Genomic DNA, 21,474 nt, shown 5'->3' with positions numbered 1-21,474 from the left:
AAACCTTACACTCAGCCAAAGTTTCAAAGCATTATCGTACATTTTTTCGAAGAAGTACCAATTAAAAAATCGACCGAGGTTCTAGTTTCGCTATCGACTGGAACATCTCACGGGAATATATTTTTGCATTAAACGAAAAAACGTTTAACAGGGATGAAGAATATTAGAAATTACATCGAACACTTTGAAGGCTGTGTTCGATCGACGGTCTCGCGGCCATACGGCGGCGAATTTAAAGGGAATTTGTTTTTCTTTCTCAAACTCAAATGGAAGTTGTACGCCATAGTTCCACACAATAAACAAGCGAAATAAAAGTTGTCGACGTCCTAAACTTAAGTGGGTTTACGGTAAACTTATTCCCGATGTGCAACTGACATGTAAGCGAACCGAGACAGCATAATTCATGGATTTGAGATCTAAGTGCGGGGGGTCGCCGTTCGGATCACCCTGCAGATTTAACCAGCGGCTGTTTGGAAAGAGAATTACGAACCTGGACTTCTCGGCTTCAAAGGTTAAGATTACTTTCGCTATTAATTAAACGCCTGAACAAAGGTGTACTGGGAAAAGAAAGTATTCGAAGGTTGCAAACAGGCCCAACTTTGTCAGCAACAACTGTTACCTTCTTTTTGCACAGAAACCGAAACACTCAGACCTCGCATGTGCCTAGTAAATGAAGGAGCGCTTGCAAAATTACTGGCTGTCAACTAATATCCTTCGATGACTCGCGGCATTCACATTGATTTGCCGTGCCAAAATGGTTGCTAGGGCAACAATTTCCTTGTGCTTCGACCAGCACCTTTTTTTTTTTTTTTTTTTTTTTTTTTTACAGCAAGAAAACTTCCCAGCGCAACAGTGAACACGCTTTCCTTTTTCAGCGGTGTGATGTGCAGAACTTTTCCCCCGCAGCTCTACAGCTATGAGGAGAAGAAAGGACAGCAGAAGAAAAATGACAATGCGAAGGAAACCCAAATTTAACATTTCTTTCTTCTTCAAGACTAACCATGCTTTCCTTATGCGGCAGCAAGCAAAGTGGGCGCATCGACATAAGAACAAACGTGCATGTTTTTCGTTGATGCCGCTGGCAGATTGCGCGTTAAATAAGTAGCTACATTAGTTAGTTAGTCAGTTAGTTAGTTAGTTAGTTAGTTAGTTAGTTAGTTAGTTAGTTAGTTAGTTAGTTAGTTAGTTAGTTAGTTAGTTAGTTAGTTGGTTAGTTGGTTAGTTGGTTAGCTGGTTAGTTAGCTAGTTAGTTAGTTAGTTAGTTAGTTAGTTAGTTAGTTAGTTAGTTAGTTAGTTAGTTAGTTAGTTAGTTAGTTAGTTAGTTAGTTAGTTAGTTAGTTAGTTAGTTAGTTAGTTAGTTAGTTAGTTAGTTAGTTAAGTTCACAGTGCAGAACTGGGGCTTTCAGCGCAGCTTCGTGGAAGGCTCCCAATTATTTTGATCCCTTTGGAGTTCTTCAATGTGCATTTAAATCTGAGTACACGAGCGTTTCTAACGTGATGGCATTAGAAGTGCCAAAGTAGGGGAAAAATACTGTATATGGTTTAAGTGTGGGAAGCCCTTCGCATGGTTGAGGTGCACAGATGATGTGAGATCTTAGAATATCGTATACAGTACATTTATATACGTGGAAGCCTCAGTTGCTTAGAAAAGACTTGCGAAGAAAAGTGCAGTTACCAGCAACGCTATTGCATCACACATAAAGAAAATAAAGAAACAAGATGTGGGGCTTGTAGCAAGTAGGTGACGCCCCCTCGGACATAATCTTGGTTCACCCGCCAAGCTCGGCGGCCTGCTATAGCTCGGCAGGCAACAGTGGTCACCCGCACCACAATAAACACCGACGAGCACGGCAGCTCGCCGGTCAGTAATCTTTCAGCACCACCACGCTGAGAAGCCCTCCCTTGTTCACGACCCGGGGTGGATTGTGACACTGGCGACGAGGATGGGATCCTCGTGACTCTAGCGACGAAGCTGGCGACGAGGATGGGATCCTCGTGACACTGGCGAAGAAGCTGGCGACGAGTACCTACGGAGCGTCCCACGCCGCCGCGAGCGGCGAAACACCGCCCCCCGTTGCTGTCGCCATGCCGCTGTACGGAAGGCTCGAGCCGTTCGAGGGAGATGGGTCCGCCTGGCAAATTTACGAGGAGCAAGTCCACGTGTTCTTCCGGGCAAACGACACACCCGAGGCCAAACAGCGGGACATTTTCCTAGCCAGCTGCGGGACCCGCGTCTTCAGCCTCTTGCTCGACCTTCTGAAGCCAGCCACGCCGCACGTTAAGACGCTGGGTGAGCTGCTTGCCATACTGCGCTCGCATTTTAACCCAGCACCGTCCACACTAATGGAGCGTTTCCGCTTCAACAATCGGAGCCGCCGGGAAGGAGAGACCCTCGGGCAATTCGTTGCTGCGCTACGAGGGTTAGCGAGTGCCTGCGCCTTCGGGGACCAACTGGACTCGCTGCTCCGGGACCGTTTCGTCTGCGGTATCAACAACCCCGCCATGCAGACGCGACTCCTGGAGCTTCCCGACCCGTCGCTGGACGACGCCGTGAAGGCAGCGCTGGCAATGGAAGCTGCCGCCAAGGACGCCGGCGAGATTTCCCGTGCGACTGGCTCACCGTCGGCGGAAGCGGCGGTCAACAAGTTCGCGACAAAGGGCAGTACCTGCGGTCGCTGTGGTGGTGCCCACTCCCCTTCACAGTGCCAGTTCTCTCAAGCACAATGCTTTACGTGCGGGAAAACTGGGCACCTGGCACGTGTATGCCGAAGTGGGAGGACGAACAGCAAGCAGCAGCCGGATTCAAGCCCAGGTACAACACAAGCCCGCGGCCAGGGTAGCCGTCGCAAGGGTACGCGGCGGAGGCATGCGGCAGCAAGCTCAAGTTCTTCCGCGGCCAGGCTCCACGTCGTGGCCGAGGACCCGCCGATTTTCGACATGTGGCACACAGGCTTTGTACCGTCGTCTGTGCCGCCATACATGCTGACCGTCGAAATCTGCGGGCACCCCATTTCCATGGAGCTGGACACGGGGGCCAGCGTGTCTGTAATGGCCGGGAAGCTCTTCAAGCGGACTTTCCCCGGCGTGTCCGTCGAGGCTTCGGGCGTGATGCTGCGCAGCTCCTCCGGGCAACTCTCCCAGGTCCAGGGTCAGGCACAGGTCAGCGTTCGTTTTGGCGACAGGGAGGCAACCCTTCCCCTTTACTTAACGAAGGGGTCGTCGCCGACGCTGCTGGGCCGAAACTGGATTCATGCACTGGGCATTCGTCTGCCAGAGTACCCGGAAGCCAGCCTGCATGTGATGCAGAGCTGCCAAATCTGCCAGGAGCATCAGCGAGCCTCGCGTAATGTGGAAAGCACCCCCTGGCCGTTCCCACAGAGACCCTGGTCCCGCCTACATGTGGATTTTGGGGGCTCTGGCGATGGTGGCAGAGCAGCCTCCCTGCGCTTGGAGGACCTGCAGAGCCAGCTCGAGGAACAGCGGGAGCTGGCATCGGCACGGCTGCTGGAGCTGGAGCAGCTTCAGCTTGACCACAAGGAGGCCCTGAAGACGGTGGAGCGGCTGCGGATAGAGCTGCGGTCGCTGCCCAAGAGCCTGGTGGTGAGCATGGCAGAGTACAAGTGCCTGCAGAGCCAGTTCTCCGTGCTGTACAACGAGAGCATGCAACTCAAGACTCAGCTGGACGAGTGTCGCTCCTTGCTGTCGACAGCCAAAAACTCACACCTTCGCCACATTGAGCAGATGGAAAGCGAGGAGCTGGTTGTTCAGAAGAAGCTTCGCTCGGAGGTCATCCGCCTCGAGGACAACATCGCGCTGATTCGTCAAGAGTACGAGAATCTGCGCACTGAGTTTGAGGCGTCGTCGGTGTCCAGCGAGCAGGCTCAGCCAATCAACCGGGAGATGTGGCACATTATAACGAGCCTGCAGAGCCGCAACAGGCAGCTCAAGAGCGAGGTCTCCCGCAGTAAGCGCAAGCTGCGCAAGGCTCAATCAGAGAAGCAGAAGCTGGCTGCTGACCAAGGGTGCCGTCCCGGGCCTTTGCCAGAGTCGGGAGCTCCAGTTGTCGCCAGGAACTTCCGTCCTGGCCCACCCTGGTCTGCCGGACAGGTGGTGTCTCCTGCCAGCGCCTCATCGCTGCTCGTCCGCATGCCAGATGGGGCCATGTGGCACAGACACGCCCACCATGTCAGACCTCGCCTCGGGACCTGGCCAGCACCCTCAACTGCCACTGAGTTCCAGCCCGCAGGAGGACTAGCGGCAGCACCAGTCGCTTCTAGCGGAGTACCACCTACCTCGGAGGCGGCAACCGTAGCCAGTGGTGCGGCACCCGTTGGACCGGTGTCTAGCTCGGCACCACTCACGAGGCCGACCACTACGGACCCTCCGGATGGAGCGAGGCTGGCCCAGGCAGCACCCGGCGTTGCCACACCCGACCCGTCGACACCGGTGCCCAGGCGGAGTACTCGACGGCGGAGGCCACCAGACCGTTACTCGCCTGGGTAGCAGGCACCGTCGACCCAGCTAGGGTGGAGGCAGAGCCTCATAGTGTGAACTTGGACGTTTGTTTTTTTTATTTAACAAACAAACTGGGGGTGAGGGGTTGTAGCAAGTAGGTGACGCCCCCTCGGACATAATCTTGGTTCACCCGCCAAGCTCGGCGGCCTGCTATAGCTCGGCAGGCAACAGTGGTCACCCGCACCACAATAAACACCGACGAGCACGGCAGCTCGCCGGTCAGTAATCTTTCAGCACCACCACGCTGAGAAGCCCTCCCTTGTTCACGACCCGGGGTGGATTGTGACAGGGCTTTTTGGTTATCTTCTACTTCACAATAATGTGGCGCCACCGTGTGGATACAGAGGCGCACGGGTGGGAGAATGGCCGGCCGATCGGAGTGTGTGTGTCAGCCCCGTGCTACTACACACTACATACGCACGACAAAAACATGCTTCTATATAAGAACACGTGCAACACATGCAATAACACACGTGCACACCACAAATACGCACAACATACGCACTACATACACACTACATACGCACGAGTGTGTGTCAGCCCCGTGCTACTACACACTACATACGCACGACAAAAACATGCTTCTATATAAGAACACATGCAACACATGCAATAACACACGTGCACACCACAAATACGCACTACATACGCACTACATACACACTACATACGCACGAGTGTGTGTCAGCCCCGTGCTACTACACACTACATACGCACGACAAAAACATGCTTCTATATAAGAACACATGCAACACATGCAATAACACACGTGCACACCACAAATACAAAACACAAAGGATAATCTCATATATCCACCCTCGTTTAACATTTAATAGTGATTTAAAGGTGGCGATATAAGGGTTGGCAAATCAGTGGAACCATCAGAGTCTAGAGGAGCTTGAACGAAATTAAATGAAAGTGCAGGAGGGAAGGCCGAGCTGCTTAACATCACTCATTGACCACGCATCAAAGGCAATGGAGCATTCAATGCACAGAAAAAGATTACACTAGCAAGACGTCGAGTGTTCAGACAAGTACTACGAGTGTGGAACCGAAGAACGCATGCAAAAAGTCAGTATGGGAGAAATAATGGCATGGAACATTGCACGCGTGCAGTAAAAAGGGGACAGAAGTAGTAGGAGGTGTGACAGAAGAGTAAACCTTGTGAATTTTCTGCTTTGGCCATGCGGCAATTTACCATTTTCCCCCAAATTAACCTTTAACGTCTTGTCGGCTTGCACCACCTCGTTCTTGGCCTGTGCCCATTACCACGGCCGCTGGATGCCAGTAATGTGTCACGCTGTTTCACTGGCTACGTACCAAACAATCTAGCAACCGCGCAACATTTTCGACGAGAAAGAAGACGAACAGGAATTGCTATGGCATCGCCAGCGGCTGCTCTTAGGTGAACCTTGGCCGTGAGGTCAAAGACGTAAACAAGAGGACAACTTTGACAGCCTCGGATTCCGCCCCGTGTGGGCCAGCGTGAATGGGCGAGGAGTCCGGATCGCCGTACGCTGGTGTTTACCTCATCCCAGTCGGCGTCACGGTCACCTGGCTAGCGTTCTTGCTCCTTTACTCAAAAGCGTCGCGTCGCGCTAAAGAGGACGTACTCAAGGTGCGTACCCCAGTGTGTGTGTGTTACTGTTTTCGCGAAGCCAATCTTCAATGCGATTACGATTTTAATTCCTAAGCATTCTTTGGCGAGCTCCCCAGCCCTGCCACGTGAGAAGTGTATTGCCTTGCATCTGAACAAAAATGCGTGATTTGCAAAGAGAGCTGATTGTTATGATAGGGTAAATGTGGATGACTGGGAGATATTAAGCTATAAGGAACAACTTAAAGCAAATAAAATAAGAAGAAGATCCGTATGGATACATAGGGCTCCTTAGAAAATGCATGGAGAAGCTTATAGTAGGGCTGGGCCAAATGAAATTTGGGTGTGGGCCAGCTTGAAATTTCGGTGTGGGCCAACTTGAAATATGTGTGTGGGCCCACTTTAAACATGGAGTGGGCCAACATAAATTAGGGGGTGGGCCAAATTAAATTTCGGGATGCGCCAACTTCAAATTTGAGAGGGCGGCCCAACTTAAATTTGGGGTTGGGCCAACTTGAGATTTTGGGTGGCCCAATGTCTACTTGAGTGCTGCTGAGTGCCCTTCGAGTTACGAACACCTCGCGGGCAAGCGAGCGCGTTGAGACGCTTGGCGCGTTTCCATTGGCGCTTACGGAGGCGCAGTCAGAACGCAGGCGAGAGCTTGCGCGGACGAGGAATGCGTGCATAACACAGGCTTGCGAGAGCGACAGCGAAGTTGACATGGCATCGTGGCGATGCACTTTCCCTTCACGCAACGCCTCACTTGCTACTGCGGCCGCTGGTGTTCCCTTTCTACCGCTCTGCTCCGTCAAGGCACGCTCAAGCTCGGCGTCCCGGCTCAATTGGTACGATTGCATTGAAGAGGCCGGATGCGGCGAGACATTAGAGTGGAACGCGATAGCAGTCGTCAAAGATACCTGACTGCTTCTGACGCTTCCGGGCAACTGCAGCTTATGTACCCGTAATGTTTTCCTGGTAACACTAGCGGCGAACGCTATGCACGAAGGCCAGTTTCTTGGTTCTTTTTCTGATAGTGTTGCAAGGAACACACCGGGCAGCGCCACTCCTACTAAGACAGACCTCAAACGGCAGCTAGAAAATGCAATCGCGTTAAAAGGTGCTTGTGTTTCAGTTTCCGCATAATGGAAATGTTTTCTCGTATATTCAAATTACAGTCCGACGCCACCATGTCTGTGCGTTGTGTGTAAGTCATACTTTACCATTTTTCTGACGCATTTTACTTTGATAAGTTCAATTACTTGAGTAACGTGTCTGCGCTACACGGAGGGCCTGTGTTGTTGTGTATGCGTGGTTCAGAATTATTTTTAAAGGACGGCCGTCGTCCGACGTACTTTACCATCTCCCGCTGCAATGACTGAGGACGCCACTACCTCTCAAGCCGGACCCACCCCCGCGTCTGCCATGTGTGCTGGCTTGGTTCGTCAGCGTGACCCTCCGACATTTAGTGGTAATGACGATCGCGATGTCGAAGACAGGCTGCAGCCGAGTATGAACGCTTTAGCGCTCACAACAAGTGGGATGACGTTGCCAGGCTGACTCACGTCATCTTTTGCCTGACTGAGGAGGCCAGCTTATGGTTTAACAATCACCAGGCCGATTTCACGACCTGGTCGGTTTTCAAGGAAACCCTCATTTCGTTCTTCGGTCGGCCAGCCGTGCGCAAGTTTCGCGCTGAACACCGCCTCCGTGGCCAAGCTCAACAATATGGCGAGACCTTCCCGAGCTATATTGAAGACGTTATCGACCTCTGTAGGCGAGTGAATGCTTCAATGGCAGAAACCGAGAAAATAAGACACATCCTGAGAGGCATAGACGACGACGCCTTCCATATGCTGGTAGCCAAGGTCACTCAGACCATCACCCAAGTAATCGAACTGTGCCAAAGTTTTGATGAGCTGCGCGAGGAGCGCCTTTCCACGCGTCGTACCACTGTACATTCCGCGGAAATTTCAGCCTTGGAAACCACACGTACTGGAGCTGAATATTCCGCCCTGCCCGACCATTCGAACGCGTTGGAGTCGATCTTTTCGGTCCCCTCCCGAACGCTCCTGAGGGCAACCGGTGGGTCATTGTCGCCGGTGACCGCCTCACACGGTATGCTGAAATAGCTGCGCTGCCAACCGCCACCGCGAAATACGTTACTTACTTACTTCTTCGTCACGTCGTTCTACGACATGGTCCACCACGTGAATTACTTAGCGACCGTAGCCGCGTGTTTCTCTCAAACGTCATCTAAGCCCTACTAACAGAATGTCAGGTTCTACATCGCACCGCCTCAGCCTACCAACCTCAAACTAACGGCATGACGGAACGTTTCAATCGTACCCCTGCCGACATGCTGGCGACGTACGTGTCCGGCAATCACTCGAATTTGGACTGGGTATTTCCATTCACAATCTACGCTTATAAATCTGCGACCCAAGCTATACCACTGGTTTCTCACATTTATTTCTTCTCTATGGACATGAACCATCAAACACCCGTGTACTTAGATTTAGGTGCACGTTAAAGAACCCCAAATGGTCGAAATTTCCGGAGTCCTCCACTACGGCGTGCCTCATAATCAGAGTGAGTGAGTGAAGTAACTTTATTTCGGTCCAGAGAAGACGCAGGGGAGACCCCGCGCCACCCGGCTAGTCCCACGTAGGGACCGCCAAGCCGAGCTTGACGGCCCGATCGCGGAAAGTGGTTTTGGCACGTAAAACCCCATAATTTAATTTTCAAAATCATACTCCATAGACACTAATCTCGCCGTGACGCCTCTTCATACGCTGCCCACTATTCCCCCAGAACGCTGGTTTGGCTATGGGTCCCATCCACTACCAAGCTCTTGTCCAAGTACCACGGTCCTTACAGAATCCTAGAGCAAGCGTCGCCCGTGAACTATGTCATCGAGCTGGTCGAGTCAGCTCCTGACAATCAGTCAGCTTCTGCCTAGGTCGCCAGGTTGGCTCCTCTCTACCCGGGGAGTGTAGTATCGGAGCACTTCGAAGCCAGTTCTGTGCCAGCACGGAGGAAGAAGTTGACGTTGTGTGTGTCTCACTCTGTCGGTTTTTCAGGCTGTGGCTGCCTTGTGTTAGTGCCCTTTTCCAGACGGCGTACCCACGTTGCTGAGACGCACACGTCTGTTACAATATATATATATATATATATATATATATATATATATATATGGCTACTGCCGTGACGGTAGCGACTCTCTTGCTCCTTGGGACGGCGCCCTGTACGTACATGCTTCCTCTCATCCGCCGACACCTTTGTGACTAGGACTGAGCTCACGCACGGTGCCTTTGCCCGTGCGGGGAGCGCGTACCTCGTGTTGTTCCTATCCCGACGCTAAGCCGAAGAATGGGTGCCTAGTGCTCGCGCGAGGTCGTACCACGCCGAGCCGCACTCATCGGAAGCCCAAGCCGAAGGAGATTGCCCGAGCTCTCGCGAGTTGACCCATCGGTTATCGCGAGAGCAAGTAGCATAGCCGCCGGGACTTTTCCTAGCGGCGCGTCCCAGCTTGAGCCTGTGCTCTCGCAGCGACGTGCTACAGGCGCCCCTAACTGTATTGTTCGCCCTTGGTGCGGGACCCCTTTGGTTCCCCGCCGTCCCGGGACCGGGCGTTCGTGCAGTGTTGGGTGCCGTTGGAGACAATAAACGGTTGCCGTCAACTTAGGGCAATACTGTGTTCTTGCGTGCGTCGCTCGGTAGCCCCTTGTGGCCTGAGCTCGCGCGCAGCGGCGCTAGAGACTGACGGCTGACGCGGCCCTGTGGCTCGCTAAGCTCGAACCCGCGGTGGTCGGTACTCCTGTGAGACCCAAAGACCCCACAATATATATACGCACGCACAGAAGAACGCTTCTAGCGTCCTCTAGACTATCTAGCGCGTAGTGAGTTGCTTGGCGCAGTACTTGATCTGGGGTCATTACAAGTCTGTCGGCAGTTTCTTTTTCTTTTTTCTTTTTTTTTTTTTTTTTTTGCACAGGGCATGAGATTTTACTCCGAGGAAAACTTCGTCAGCGACGAGTTCGTCTACAACATAATCATTCAAACTGGCTACGAACCGGTAAGAACCATGTGGTTTGCTGCGCGCTCTTGAAAGCGGTGCGTCAAGCCTTTAAAAAAGGCGAAGGAAATATAAAGATAGCGCTGGGACACCGCCAAATTGGGCATTTAGTGCGAAGGCCTTCTATTCTACAATACTGGCACACTGTGTTTTATAACTCATTAGCGCAATATTAAATACAGGCGTATAACAGGAATGCTATGCTGACCTCACGTGCCCAAATACCTCTCCGTCACCAAGTGCAACGTCTGGAAAATGTTCGCGCTAACAACCTGTCATTTTTAGAATGGCAACACAAGGGGTTCTTGCGTGTCTCGACTGCTTAACGCTGGGTTTTCTACCGTTCGCTTCGGTATCCCGCCTCCTAGAATCACTTTTCGCGCGAAGAACACAGTTGTTATTTTTAAGAAAGTGCGGATGCCGAATTTTCAGGTTGCCACTTTTTCTTCTTTATTTAATAACGTGAAGCTCTTGGGAGACTGCAGGAGTGGACATACGCCTCAGCAGGCTACCATTAATCAACATTTGACGATATTCCATGGTGACACTTTCGGGTTCCGCTTTTCCGCCCAGCACACGCATAACTTTCGTGTGCCGTAAATCCTGACTGTGCGAAGACAAGGAGGTCACGTAGATCAACAATCGACAATACTCTGACCAATGAATGAATGAATGAAAATGTTACCGGTGCTAAAAGATGCCGCTAGTTTAGGGCTCATGTATGGCTCCGCTGATGAAATGTCACAGGCACGTCGGGCGTATTCTACGATAACTGGTGGCTCAGCCGCTAAAACCCAACCTTCGGTCGCTGTGCCCCCATAAGCTCGTTATAGTCCCCTATGTCTGTCCCCAAAATAATGTAACCAGCAGGTTCGTTCGCAAAGCGTCTGGCGCGCTGTTCGCCTTACGGAAGTAAACAACGTAAAATAATTTTACAAGTGAGAGTGCCGTCACTATGATGGCGACTCGAACAGGTCTGACATCGCCGTTCTACACAAGATAGCGGTATGTTGAACCAAAAATAAAATATGTTCCTTAGCAGTTGTTTATCCAGCTACGTGTGTTTCATTCATTGTAACGCTTAGAGACCTATACTGTAGTTGTGCACCCATGAAAATTCCTGTCCAGAGCACCTTGAAACCTTATTCAAGTGTCTTGGCACCTAATACGCAATCTTCTTAACATTGTTAATACTGCGCACGCCCTGTTACGGCGCGCACTGCAGTGCTTTTTTTTTTTTTTTTTGACGAAGCGCAAGCACTATATACAGCCGCTGCCAGTAATCATGATAGGAAGTGTGCTACTTACTAGTCACACAGCGGCGTTATCAAGGTTCACGTCTATGTAACGCCGAAAATGGAGCGAAGGACTCGAAAAACTACAATGCCGTGCTCTTACCTCTAACTAATATTATTCAGAAATGACTGGAGCATGAGTAGTAGTGAATAATTTATTGGTACAGCCTGTAGTCGTTGATATTTTTATTTATCTTTTTTTCGCTAGAAGACGACGTGAATCCCAAGTACCAACTCGTCCAAACATTAACGTTACTCAATATTAGAGATGACGGCTCTATCGATCGAACCTACGCAGTCCTACGGAGCCAGTGCATGCAAAGCATCCAAAGCAATCCCGTGCTGATGTCGCTTATTAATTGCGCGCGAAAATGTCGCTCCATGTCCTAACTCCTCTTACTCAACACGTGAACTCCTAGGCTGCAGCATGTTCCCACGCAAGTGACTCTTCGAACAGACCATCAAGTTTTGAGTAACCAGGGCCCCAATAAAAATATTGATACGGAAAGTCACACGCACCCACCGCGAGAGCACAGCCTGCGACATGCCTAGCGCCTCTTTTCGTTTCAATCGCGGGTCCGCATTTCGCTGTCGAGGAAGCCAGTGTCGATCGTTTGTGCCCGCATTGGCAGGAGTCCGGAACGACTTCGGCGCTGGCGATGCGCATCGTGGGTGACGAGGCGTCCGCTCTTACCTACCTGTGTCACTGTGGCCCGGAGTTCAACGTGCTGACCGCAGGATCACGTATCGGAGTCTGCATTACGTCCAGCTTCGACGTGGGCCGCGTTCAGGCCATCGTCTTCGAGGTTGACCCGCGCTTCCCACGCTCCAACTGGTATACGCACCTCTCCGGTACAGTTTTGCACGCTCTGTTTGCATCAGTGTGTCTACGAGCATGCAAGAGACGGAGAGTTCACGATTGACAGTCAGTCGGTAGAATCAGCGGAGAACTACGTTTCTCTGGGGGCAATTAGTAGCAGGGGGACCCGGAACACGTAAAGGAAATCTACGCCGACGAATAAATGTGCGTTTTCAGAGAGTACGGGATGAATTATCGGGTCGTGACGCGCTATTTTTGAAAAGAAAAGTGCGCAATCATTGTATTCTACCAGTACTCACATATGGGGAGGAACTTGGAAATTCATAAAGAAGCTGTAGAAGGAGCTAAGGACTGCTGAGCGAGTGGCACAACGAAAACTTATGTATGCGTAACCTTAAGAGACTAGGGAATAGCAGTGTGTATTAGAGAGCAAATGGTGGTAGCCGGTATTCTAGCTGACCTTATGGGGAAGAAATGGAGTTGGGCAGGACGCGTAATACTTATGGCACATAACCGGTTGCATATCACAAAGATTTGCAGAACGGGTGCAAAAAGAAGAGAAACTTGCAGCCGAGTGCAGCAGAGAATTACATGGTGCAATGAAATTAGGAAGTTTGCAGGCTCGTGATGGAGCCAGCGTACGCAAGACATACAACTGTCTGATATGAAAAAGGCCTTCGTCCAGCGGTCGATATGAAATAGACTGAAGATGATGACGTCTCCCGGTATTCAGGTGTTCTTTTGCGTCAGTACGCCTCCGCTGGGTCATTTACCCACGTACGAGTATGTGTATGTATACTACATTGTTTCGTTCTCCTGGCGGTTCGCAAAACCGCGCCAGGAAAGTGGACCGCGTGGATTTGTGGGACCAAAGCCGGGCCCTGCACTACGTGTTCGTCATCAACCGCGTGTTGCTGTTTGCCCAAAGGCTCACGGAGCGCCTCCCGCCCCTCGACGCCGAAGGTGGAGCTCAGGTGCCGGTCGGTGTGCGCTTCGCCAGGTAAGCAGGCTCGCCGCGAGCCGACGGCTTTTGCGGCGTGTCAGCGCCGTCTTCTATTTGCGCGGTGAGCCAATGCGGCTGAGAGAAAAGAAAGCGAGACGAGTCGTGCAGCAGTTCGTCCTGTAACCTATTCACCGCTGATGATCGTGATTTTTATTAGCATACACTTTAGAAGAGCGAACTGCTGGGCTAGTTGGTTATGCGGCATAAGAAACGAGCTTTGCGCCAAAACCACACACACAGGAAATGAGACAACACGGGAGCTTTGAAACCGGGGAACCATTGAAATCGGACGGCGGCAAATAGTCACCTAGCATGCTTGTTGATGAATATGAATACGATATCAAATATCGAATGCAATGTCAAATACTAAAACACAGGCGCATATATTTACAGCTGGAGTAGTTATTTTGATATAACTATGTGGCCAATCCTGTACTGACTACTGCAAGAACAACCGCTAACTATCAAGCACAAAGGATCAGTTCTAATAAGAGGAGCACTAATTTTGATTATAGGCGCACGAATGGCCTCTCAAAAAGTTTAGAGCCTGGTTGCAAATAAGCTTTTCAAGAAAGAAAGGCCACTGTATGACTAGCTCTATTAAAGCGCTAAATAATTGTGATTATAGGTGCACGAACGGCCTCTCAAAAACTTTAGAGCCTATTTGCAAACAAGCTTTTCAAGAAAGAAAGGCTGCTGTATGACTAGCTCTCTAAAAACGTTAAAAAAATGCTTTTCTACAAAGGACGAGAAGTTGCGGAAAAAGATAAAAAGGTGCTGAAGGACTCGTGTGCCGTAGAAAAATTTAATAGGGCCGCTTGCAAGCAAAACATCACAGGTTGTAGCGCAAAAGAAAACTGCTACATGAACTAGATTGCCAAAAACACTAAATGACACACTATACAACTAAAAGTCGCAGATGGTCATGTAGGCTTGCAGCGCAAAACCGAAAACGAAGTTATCATTATAGTTTTGTTCCTGCGTTGCTCCAGAAACATTTGTCGCTGTTCGCTCCTGATAACTTTCAATAGTTTGTTTAGCAGACGGAGCATTCAATTGCAGACGGAATTGCAGACGGAACATTCAATTGTTGCGATATATTTGGTTAATTTCAAATATTGAAAAATACTGAATAGCTCTTTTTTTCGAGTACGAATAGTTAGTGTGTGGTATTCAATTCGTATTCGAAACTTCTGATATTCGCCCACCTTTAGTTATACTCCATCTACAGCAGTCTAACATTTTACCTACATTTCCTTTATCTACTCTCTGTTAAAATCGCTAGCTCCTTATTATACAGTTGTCTATGCCTGTAAAGACCCCGGATGCATCTATTCCTTCCCTCTTTCTTTCCGTTTCTTTTTTTCACCAATACTCCAAACGTATCTCTTGCTTATCCCGACTGCTGACCAGCTAACGCTCCCATAAGCTTTGAAATACCAGCGCTTCTGGAATATGCACGTAACTTGTGGTCCTTGATGGATGAATATCTCGGCATTCCATCACATTGGGCTGTGTCGCAAATACTAGCGTAGTTGCCGCTTGGTGGAGAGTGGCAAAACGACGTTTAGTGGGGATCGTTCCTCGCATGTTGCTTGCGCCCTCTAGGGTGCACACGTGCGTAGACACCGTGAATCTTGCCGAAGGCTGTTTGTTCCATGGCTGCAGCTCAGTCATAATAGCTCGACTGCCTCTATAAGCAATGGTTTGGACTTTGCGTTCTATACTCTGTGTTATAATAAATTTTGGGTCTCTTCGATTCGGTCGCACTTTCTGCGCTACATATCTCAATTTGAAAGGGGAGGGGGAGGTTTGTATCCACCAGTGCTTGGTCTACGGCGGAAAGGATACCGTTTCATGGCGTGCTTGAAGACGATAGCTGAAACCTTTCCCTATCCGCGGCAGCATTCGCTGCCATGTCCTGACAGTGATTCACGGCGTCCCCGGCTGTACTACCTTCGCATAGCGATGAAACTCCTGTTGTTGTTTTTTTCGCTGGCTAGGCTATGTTGTCTGGCGCTGCTGTCACTATGGGTATATCGAGTGCGCAGTGCTCTGCGTCTCCACCCGACAGGACCCTGCGGCAGTTCCACCTGGCGCTGAGCGTGCTGGATTTTCCGTACGGGTCCCGGTTCACGCGCGTGCAACGGTTGGCCTCTGTAATGGCACTCGGCCTGGACGCCATGCTGGTCGACTGCGCACTGCACGGCTGGTGTCCCGAGCACGGCGGACCCGGCATCAACCTCGGAAGCACGCTCCTCTCCACCGTCTATCTCAGCGCCTTCTTATTCATCGGCACACTCGTCATCACGTTCGCCTTCGAGTGAGTGCACCCGCCGCAGTGTAATAATGGCTGCGGCATTCTGCCGCTGGAGTACGAAGTGAAGGGTTCGACTGCCGACCACGGTGACCGCAAAACCACGTGGGTAGAATGCTTCAAGGTGCCACTTATGAAGAACGTGGTGCACTTTGAAAAGCAGTAGATGTAGCGCGTCTGCGAGATGTCGATATGAAGGAGGTACACGAGGGACTAAGGTGAGGGCACGTGCTGCCTACTTGGCATGCGCTGTGCACAAGGTTAAAATGCGCGTGGTTCCCACACTGCTTCGTCTGCCACCTGGCAGAACTACACACTTTGCAGCTACACTGCGATAAAGCTGTGATTAATAAAAATCATCGTTCCGTGGCTGCACGGCGAACGAAGCTGCTCGCTTGTTCTGCAATTTGCAGGACACATTTCCCTACCGGCAGAGTCGGAACGAGCCTCTAAATAGTACAAAAGCACCCCAAGTTGCATTCGTCAGGAAAATATGTTACCCGAGCACGGAAAAAAACTCTGACGCGAGCGAACACGAGAAATAGCGGAAAACAGAAACGGAAGTAAGTACATGTTACCCAATATTTCTATTTTTCACCGGTGTGTTCCAACGTCGTGCCGTGGATGTCCAAACAACTCTACTTTTTTTAATAAGCTGTCAAGGTTGATGGTAAAGCGCATGCCATAAAATAAGAGTCATTTTGGTTACTAAGCCCCACCGTTTTACCATAGCTGGTGATCCAGACGACACAAAACGCGTAGCTTAGCACTGCATAAGCTTGAAGCGTCAGTACCTCCTCTGCTTTACATTGCACCCAGAAAAATTTTGTGTCACTTTCCCCTCCACATTAGAGCGCTGCACAAGCTAGGGCTGGCCAAAAAGACCGGGCCTGGCCCATCCCGTGGGCCGTGTTCGAGCCGAGTATGTAATTGTTGACTCGAGCTCTGCCCGGGCTCGGGCCTAGAAGCTTCATGTTCAGGTATAGCTCGGGCTTTAGTCGGACCCGTAGTAGGCCCGGGCATGCGGTATTCAACTGCGCCAAAACTGCATACTATAAAAACTGCAGACCTATGAAAATTTTAGGCCAGTGGTGCCAGTCGGTTTCTGGGAAAGCTGGGAAAGGCAGGCCTCGACACAGTAGCGATACACTGCACAAATTAGTGCACATTAGCGGTGCACTTCTATCACTTTCAAAACGGTGCCAGTAATTCACGCACCCACTGCACGCCCTGCTTTTTTCATCTTCACGACACTAGAAAGCTGGTCAATTAACGCTGTGCCCAGGTTATTAAGACCTTTGATTCCTTAAAGTGATCGTCACTTCAAAGAATTGGAGGTCTTAATAACCAGGCTCAGGTGAGAGACGGACTACTCGCCGTTCGAATGGAGCGCAATAAAGTAAAGTAGCGCAGTGAAGGGGAAGCACATTAGTGGAGTTGGGAGCGGTGACGAACGACGAAGTTTAAAAGCCACAAGAGGTCACAAAATTGGATCAGTATGACGACGAGTTAGATATTTGCATTGTAATGGCATCGAAGAGATGCGAAAGTGTTCGAATGATGATAGGCTCTCTGCGAAAAAAGTTCCCTCACCTCTCCTCAGTTTGCCAAAGTTGTCATTTGTTATAGCAGCTACAAGAGGAACCAATCAAAAGAACTTCATTACAATCGGTTACATATTTCAAGAGCAGAATGTATTCCTAAAGGCAGAGTCGTTAACAATCCTCTGTTATTACACAAAACTCTGTAGATTTTCGGCAGGAATCATGGATGCCTCGCTTTGCATTGCCTTTTGTGTTAGGATTTCAACTGAAATACAAAAATGAAACACGCTTGCAGACGTTTTTAGAGTAAAAATAAACTGAAGGCAAATACATTCTGAAATGTTCATCCACAAATCAATTTGTCTGCTAAGACACATAGCACTTCGCTGCTGGTTACCAGTATTTCTTTCTTCGTTATATTATTTTTAACCTTCGAAGTACCTATTATTCCTAGATAAACACTTTAAGCCTATGCCGATGCTGCAAGATTTTGTAACGTTGGTGGATACGGAAGATAAAACAACGCAGGAACTTTCAATATCTCAGTGCATTTTTAGTTTGCATGATATTGTCACACGTTAAGTGCCTCAAGCCTACTATTTTTTCCCTAGCACTGCACTAGTTCCGTGGGAATTAACTTGACCAAACAAGCGTCATATCCCAACTTTATGGGGAAAAAAAAGAACTATGTTGTCTACGCTGTACTTACACCGCGCTTGACACCCTAGACGTGAAAACAAACTAAAGAGCCCACATTAACTTAGATTATCTGACAAAGATGCCTAAATTGTCGACTAAAGATATGACGCCATAAAATGAAGTCGTACAAAGAAATAAGTATGGCATGTTCCGTGTGACAATATGATTGCGCATGAGTGTTACCCTTGCGTGTCATCAATTTATGTTTACGCTAAATGAGCTTCTAGCGGCAGTGTATTATTCTATTCTAAAATCCAATAGAACGGCGTATGTAAATTTACATTCCGGGCAAGTTTACTGGCTCGAGTTCCACCTTTGTACGCTCTAAAGGTTATTTGTAACGTTGGTGGATGTGGAAGATAAGACAACGCAGGAATTTTAATGTCAGTGCATTTTTTGTTTCAATAACATTTTCACACATTAAGTGAAAGTGAGATGAAATGGCTAGCAGTATAAGGGAGTGTTCACCTATGCCTTCGTTTTATATTGCCGCACAACTATTTGGGAGGTGTAGTAGGGCTGTTCTTAACACACTTCGATGCTCGAGCATGTGGAACGGAGGATGTAATTCTTCTTTACTTTTTTTTCTGCAGCAACGTCAGCGGACAGCTACCTGTTGTGAACAATCTGTGTGCACGTACTATTTACCATGATTGGTTTAGGCTCAGAGGCTACTGGGTCGAACAAAACTGGACCGCGCCTGGATCTTTCGGGTCCGGGCGGGGTACGGGCAAGGTTTGAAATCACCGGGTCGGGCTCTAGCGGGCCGGAGCATGACACTTTCTGATTCAGGTCGGGTTAGGGCCGGGCCAGGGCCAGAATGAAACGGCCCGTACAGTGTTCTGCCTTTTACATGGTCACAAAAACTGGATTCCCATGCCCCCTAACGCTGAACCTCAAGGTGAAGCTAGCCACTTCACCTCGATGGTTGACCGATTGCAGTATCAGTCTTTCCGTCGATAAGTTTGTATGCAGCTCCGATATAGCGGCGTCAACGACGTCGATGCCGGCGCGAACACAATTATCTACAATGTGTAACGGTACAGCTTCACTGCCGTGTGAAGCTGTCCACATTCACAACGTCCCAATGACTCATACAGCCCGGTGCCGACCAAGCAGACCGTTCCTTTTTTTTTTTTTTATTTTTGACTGAAGCGTACTGCGCTAGAGACGCCTCAAAAGAAGGTGTCCTATGAAGAAACTTTCTCCGATAAAGTTTCATCAGGAAACTTCACTCCACCGCAGTCGTCTTTGCGACACAAATTTCATCTATACGCGTCCAGGTTCTGCTACCAAGGCGCCGACCGGGGCCACTGGCCGCGACCCGCAGACCTGGACCGCTTCTGCAAAACCCCCAAGACGATGCGCGCTGCCGCAGCGTCGCTCGCAGATTCCTCCAAGGAAGTCGCGTATCGCCACTTCGGCAACCAGGATGCCTCGGTAAACGCGCATCATCTGTGCAACGCGCTATATAGGACAACGTTGCCTCCGAGTGGTTCGACAGCCTTGGAGGCAACGCTAGCTGACTTATGTTGGCAGAAGAACGAAAAAACATATTACTCGTCCGTGTTTGTGCTTGTCACGTCTGCTAGCACAATCAGTTTGTGAAAGGGACGCACAACGTTTGCACTCTTGTCCCAACCTAACCCTAGTTTTGAAAACAATTTTCAGTGGGCTGTTGACGTTAGTCAATGGCGGTCCTTCTAAGTATATAAAATTTGTAAGAAATTTTATAGAAAACCTCTCAAATAAATTTAAGTCAAATGAAGTTAGCACTTGGTTTCCATCTTTACATACGCTCTTACACCCTTAAACAAAATTACACCCTTTTGCCACAACGATAATCGTCATCTGTCTTGTCCGCATTTCCTTTCCTTAACGCTGCAAGCCCGGTACTTCCCAGTAACGAACGGCATGCGCGTTATCAGTATGACATAGCATTCCCGACAGGAAAGAAGTGGGCGCGGCGTTTTCAAGAAAGGAAACGCAAGCAAGGCAGATGATGATTATCGTTGTGTGGCAGAGATACCCCCCAAAGAGTGTAACTTTGCCCAAGAGTGTAGACGAAGGTCCTGTCCCTCCTGAAGTGCTCCCAAATACCGCCCTATTTTTTTCTTTCCGCACTGCGCCCAGCTTGTCTCCCCCAAGCAGGTGCAGTCCGATGGCGCGTCCCTGTGGTCCAAGACGACGATCATGTCGCCTCAGGTTCCCGTCGACGCGGCCGCCATTGTGGCGCACGCGGACGGCCTCCGGCTGCGGCAGTGCTACCCGTCCTACCGAGCGGCAAGACTGCTGCCCTGGGCGCTCGTGGTCGCCAGCATGTTGCTGTCCACGCCCGTGGTCTGTGTGTGCGCGGCCTGCTACGACTTCGGCACCTGCGTCAGCTGGCTGCTCGCGCTGGCCGCGGCAGCAGCGCTCACGTGTTTCGTCCTCGAGCCGGCCAAAGCGTTGCTCATCGCCTTCGTGTTTAGGGACTTCTGATGAGCCACCGATGCATCGCAGGCGCTCCTTGCTGGGACGACGATGTAACTGCTGTGCTCGCGCCGTTGTCGTTCCACGCGAGTTGCGACTAACCATGTCTCCCTTGCCGCAATTTCCACTAGCTGTTCTGTTTTTTTCAGTATGCCCCTGTATTCAACGGGGCAAAAGAAAACAGCGCTTTACGAAGGGACATGAGGCAGACGACGTACACGGCCGGCTTACGTATGTCGTCTGCTTCTTGTGCCCATGCGTGTCGCATCTTTATGTTCTGTCCAAAAGTGCCGTTTAACTTTTATTTCCTATGTGTACATCTACCGCCCCAAATCAGCACTGCGTGAACGACGTGTCTCGTGTATTTTGCCTTTGGTCGACTTCGTGACCGACTATGCTATTGATCCTGTGCTTCTCATGCACAGTTCTGTATTTCGTCAAAGTTAATTTGCGCTTACTGGCGTGTACATGTCGATATAATTTTCTTTTTCTCTTAATCCACAATATACGCCTCGTGGGCAAGCTTATAACGCATCGCATCATTTTTGGATTGCTCGCAGTGAAGTCGGCTCCGAGTCAACATATTTGCAAGTAACAACCTTGGCGGTGCATCGGCCGGCCGCTGTGTAAAATTCAATCAATCTCGGTCGTCTAAGGCAGGGCTGCGCGACGTACGAACGAGGGCAAGCGCTATAATGTGTGACTGGTTAATCGTATACGTACGCTGCAAATACAGGTCCTGAGTCTTGTGTAAATATGGCATCCTCTAGTATCCATCTGGCTTATATGAAACTCGGTGATGAGATTTATGCCTCAAAGCACCACAGGGGATTATAGGGGCACTTTAGTAGAGGGCTGCAGGTTTGTTTTGACCAAGTGAGCTTCTTCAACGTTCCACCAAAACTTGGCGCACGAAAGTTTTCTTCCATTCCGCTTCATGAAACCCAAGTGCGTTCTCCACTCGCCGCTGCCTGGAATCAAAGCCGCTGCTTCGTGCTCAAAAACGGAATGATCAGAATAACGAAGTCTAATCATTGAAAACCCCAGCAGTCTTGTGCGACTTGCCAGAATCACAACCCAATTTCCCGCAAAGCTGTTGTTTTGCCTAGCCGTTACACTTCGCATATACATCACCTC

The 21,474-nt window shown here is 49.9% G+C and overlaps 1 protein-coding gene across 1 annotated transcript; it reads left to right on the top strand.

The window, feature by feature from the left end:
- Nucleotides 1-8,715: 8,715 nt before the first annotated feature.
- On the top strand, nucleotides 8,716-21,024 carry LOC126541788 (uncharacterized). The gene is made up of 5 exons (XM_050188721.3): nucleotides 8,716-10,187; nucleotides 12,115-13,302; nucleotides 15,380-15,628; nucleotides 19,149-19,305; nucleotides 19,999-21,024. Exons 2-5 carry the CDS (start codon nucleotides 13,088-13,090, stop codon nucleotides 20,344-20,346), a joined length of 969 nt encoding a protein of 322 aa, XP_050044678.2. The 5' UTR covers nucleotides 8,716-10,187; nucleotides 12,115-13,087; the 3' UTR covers nucleotides 20,347-21,024.
- The last annotated feature ends 450 nt before the right edge of the window (nucleotides 21,025-21,474 follow it).

Source organism: Dermacentor andersoni, chromosome 2, assembly GCF_023375885.2.
Source record: "Dermacentor andersoni chromosome 2, qqDerAnde1_hic_scaffold, whole genome shotgun sequence".
In the NCBI taxonomy this organism is placed as follows: Eukaryota; Metazoa; Arthropoda; class Arachnida; order Ixodida; family Ixodidae; genus Dermacentor; species Dermacentor andersoni.
This window is presented reverse-complemented; position numbering and strand designations above follow the sequence as displayed.